The 1,703-nt window shown below is 54.5% G+C and overlaps 1 protein-coding gene across 1 annotated transcript; it reads right to left on the minus strand.

Moving 5' to 3' along the window:
• Positions 1 to 1,279: 1,279 nt before the first annotated feature.
• Positions 1,280 to 1,697, minus strand: LOC116273288 (tubulin beta-8 chain-like). The gene has a single exon (XM_031662268.1). The coding sequence runs from the start codon at positions 1,687 to 1,689 to the stop codon at positions 1,444 to 1,446; it is 246 nt and encodes an 81-aa protein (XP_031518128.1). The 5' UTR covers positions 1,690 to 1,697; the 3' UTR covers positions 1,280 to 1,443.
• Positions 1,698 to 1,703: the final 6 nt, after the last annotated feature.

The following is a 1,703-nucleotide window of genomic DNA, read 5'->3' on the forward strand; positions in this document are numbered from 1 at the left end:
CCCCTCCCAGCTGCTTCCAGGAGCCACTTCTTTCGAGATGAGGCACTCTCCTGCCTGCCCGTTCCCATTTGGCTGCAATAGACCATTGCCAACATTCAGAGAACAAAAAGGGGCCTCCGACACGTCGAAGGCAGGTGGGTATGCCCAGAACCTATACATCGGCCCACCCCCAGACTATGCTGACTTCATCTCATCTGTGTGATGGGGGTGGGGGTGGGAATTACCAAGAGACCATCACATAGGCCATGGACAAGTTCTACAAGAGCCAGGTAGAGGAGCACCGTCCGTGCATGCTGCCTGGCACCCAGATCACACACACATCTCTTGACAGCTTCTCCAAAGCAGGCTTTGAAGTCCGGGCTCCCTGAGAAGCCTGGGGAGGAGACTCTGCCAGGCTAAAGGGCCTATCCGCAAAGGTGCCACCCTCACCAGTCTCATCCTGACAATCTTGGGTTATTTTTGCCCTGAAGTTTTGGAGTGGGGGACAGGGAGACACAGACACTACGCATTAGCCACCTTTCCAGAGAGCACCAGGCCTCCAGACTGGGGCAGGTCCGACCTCCACTCGGGCGTTTCTCTCACTGGTTGCCAGTTGGGGGAGGCAGCATTGTGAGCACCTGCCCGTCTCCCCAGGTCCTATTCAGAAACCCCATCTGTGCCTCTAGAGAGACTGCCCCGAGCACACAGGCCCAGCAACCACCATCTGTGGCCCCCAGGACCTAATCCCCTTCTGCATAGGGGTCACTGCATGTGAGTATACGCTGGGTTTGATTTCTACCCACTAGTCCCTGCCAGATATCCCATGTCCACCTCAAGAGAATGAGGCCACAGAAACACATCCAGGCCGTCATGGTGATGGAGCGGCTGGGGTCCTACTTGCCCACCCTTCATTGCTGGTTTAGAGCCAGCTGCCTGACCACATTCCTACCCTGAGATGGGACTTTGGGAACATTTCCCACCAGGGTCACTGACCACTTTTAGGGTTACAGAAACAGGGCCAGCTGGTCCTCTAGAAGTCTGGAACATGGGATAAGCCAAGGCTTGCCTTCAGAACAGGTTTTCCACCACATAGCCACCCAAGGCCCAGGGCATCCCCAAGTTCATGTGAAGCCTGCCTGCCATGTCCACAGCCCATGCCGACCCCTCCTGGAGCCACTGGAATGCTTGTTCCTGGGCACGCGACAAACCCAGACAGCTTCAGCCTTGCAGGACAACCATGCAAATCTGGCAGCAGTAGCCGGAGGGGGGCCCATAGATAGAAGTTGGAGGTGAAGCCAGATGCTATGAGAATACTTTATTCAGCAAAATCGTATACTATAAAATTGCTTTAAAATGCAGCAGGAGGAGAGGTGAAGACACGAACAAGTGCGTAGTGACACATGGCAGTCAGAACACAGTAAAGAATCCACACTGCTTCCCCCCTTTACCTAGAAAAGGAAAGTTCTAGGCCTCCTCCTCAGCATATTCCTCAAACTCCTCCTCCTCGGCTGTGGCATCCTGATACTGTTGATACTCAGAAACCAGGTCGTTTATGTTGCTCTCCGCCTCCGTAAATTCCATCTCATCCATCCCCTCGCCCGTATACCAATGGAGGAAGGCCTTGCGCCGGAACATTGCTGTAAACTGCTCAGAGACACGCTTGAAGAGCTCCTGGACGGCCGTGTTGTTCCCAATGAAGGTGGCTGACATTTTTAGCCCCCGGG

Source organism: Papio anubis, unplaced genomic scaffold (genome assembly GCF_008728515.1).
Source record: "Papio anubis isolate 15944 unplaced genomic scaffold, Panubis1.0 scaffold5140, whole genome shotgun sequence".
Classification (NCBI taxonomy): Eukaryota; Metazoa; Chordata; class Mammalia; order Primates; family Cercopithecidae; genus Papio; species Papio anubis.

Excerpts from the sequence above, each read along its gene's own strand:
- LOC116273288 (XM_031662268.1), bottom strand. The coding sequence starts at position 1,689 with ATGTCAGCCACCTTCATTGGGAACAACACGGCCGTCCAGGAGCTCTTC.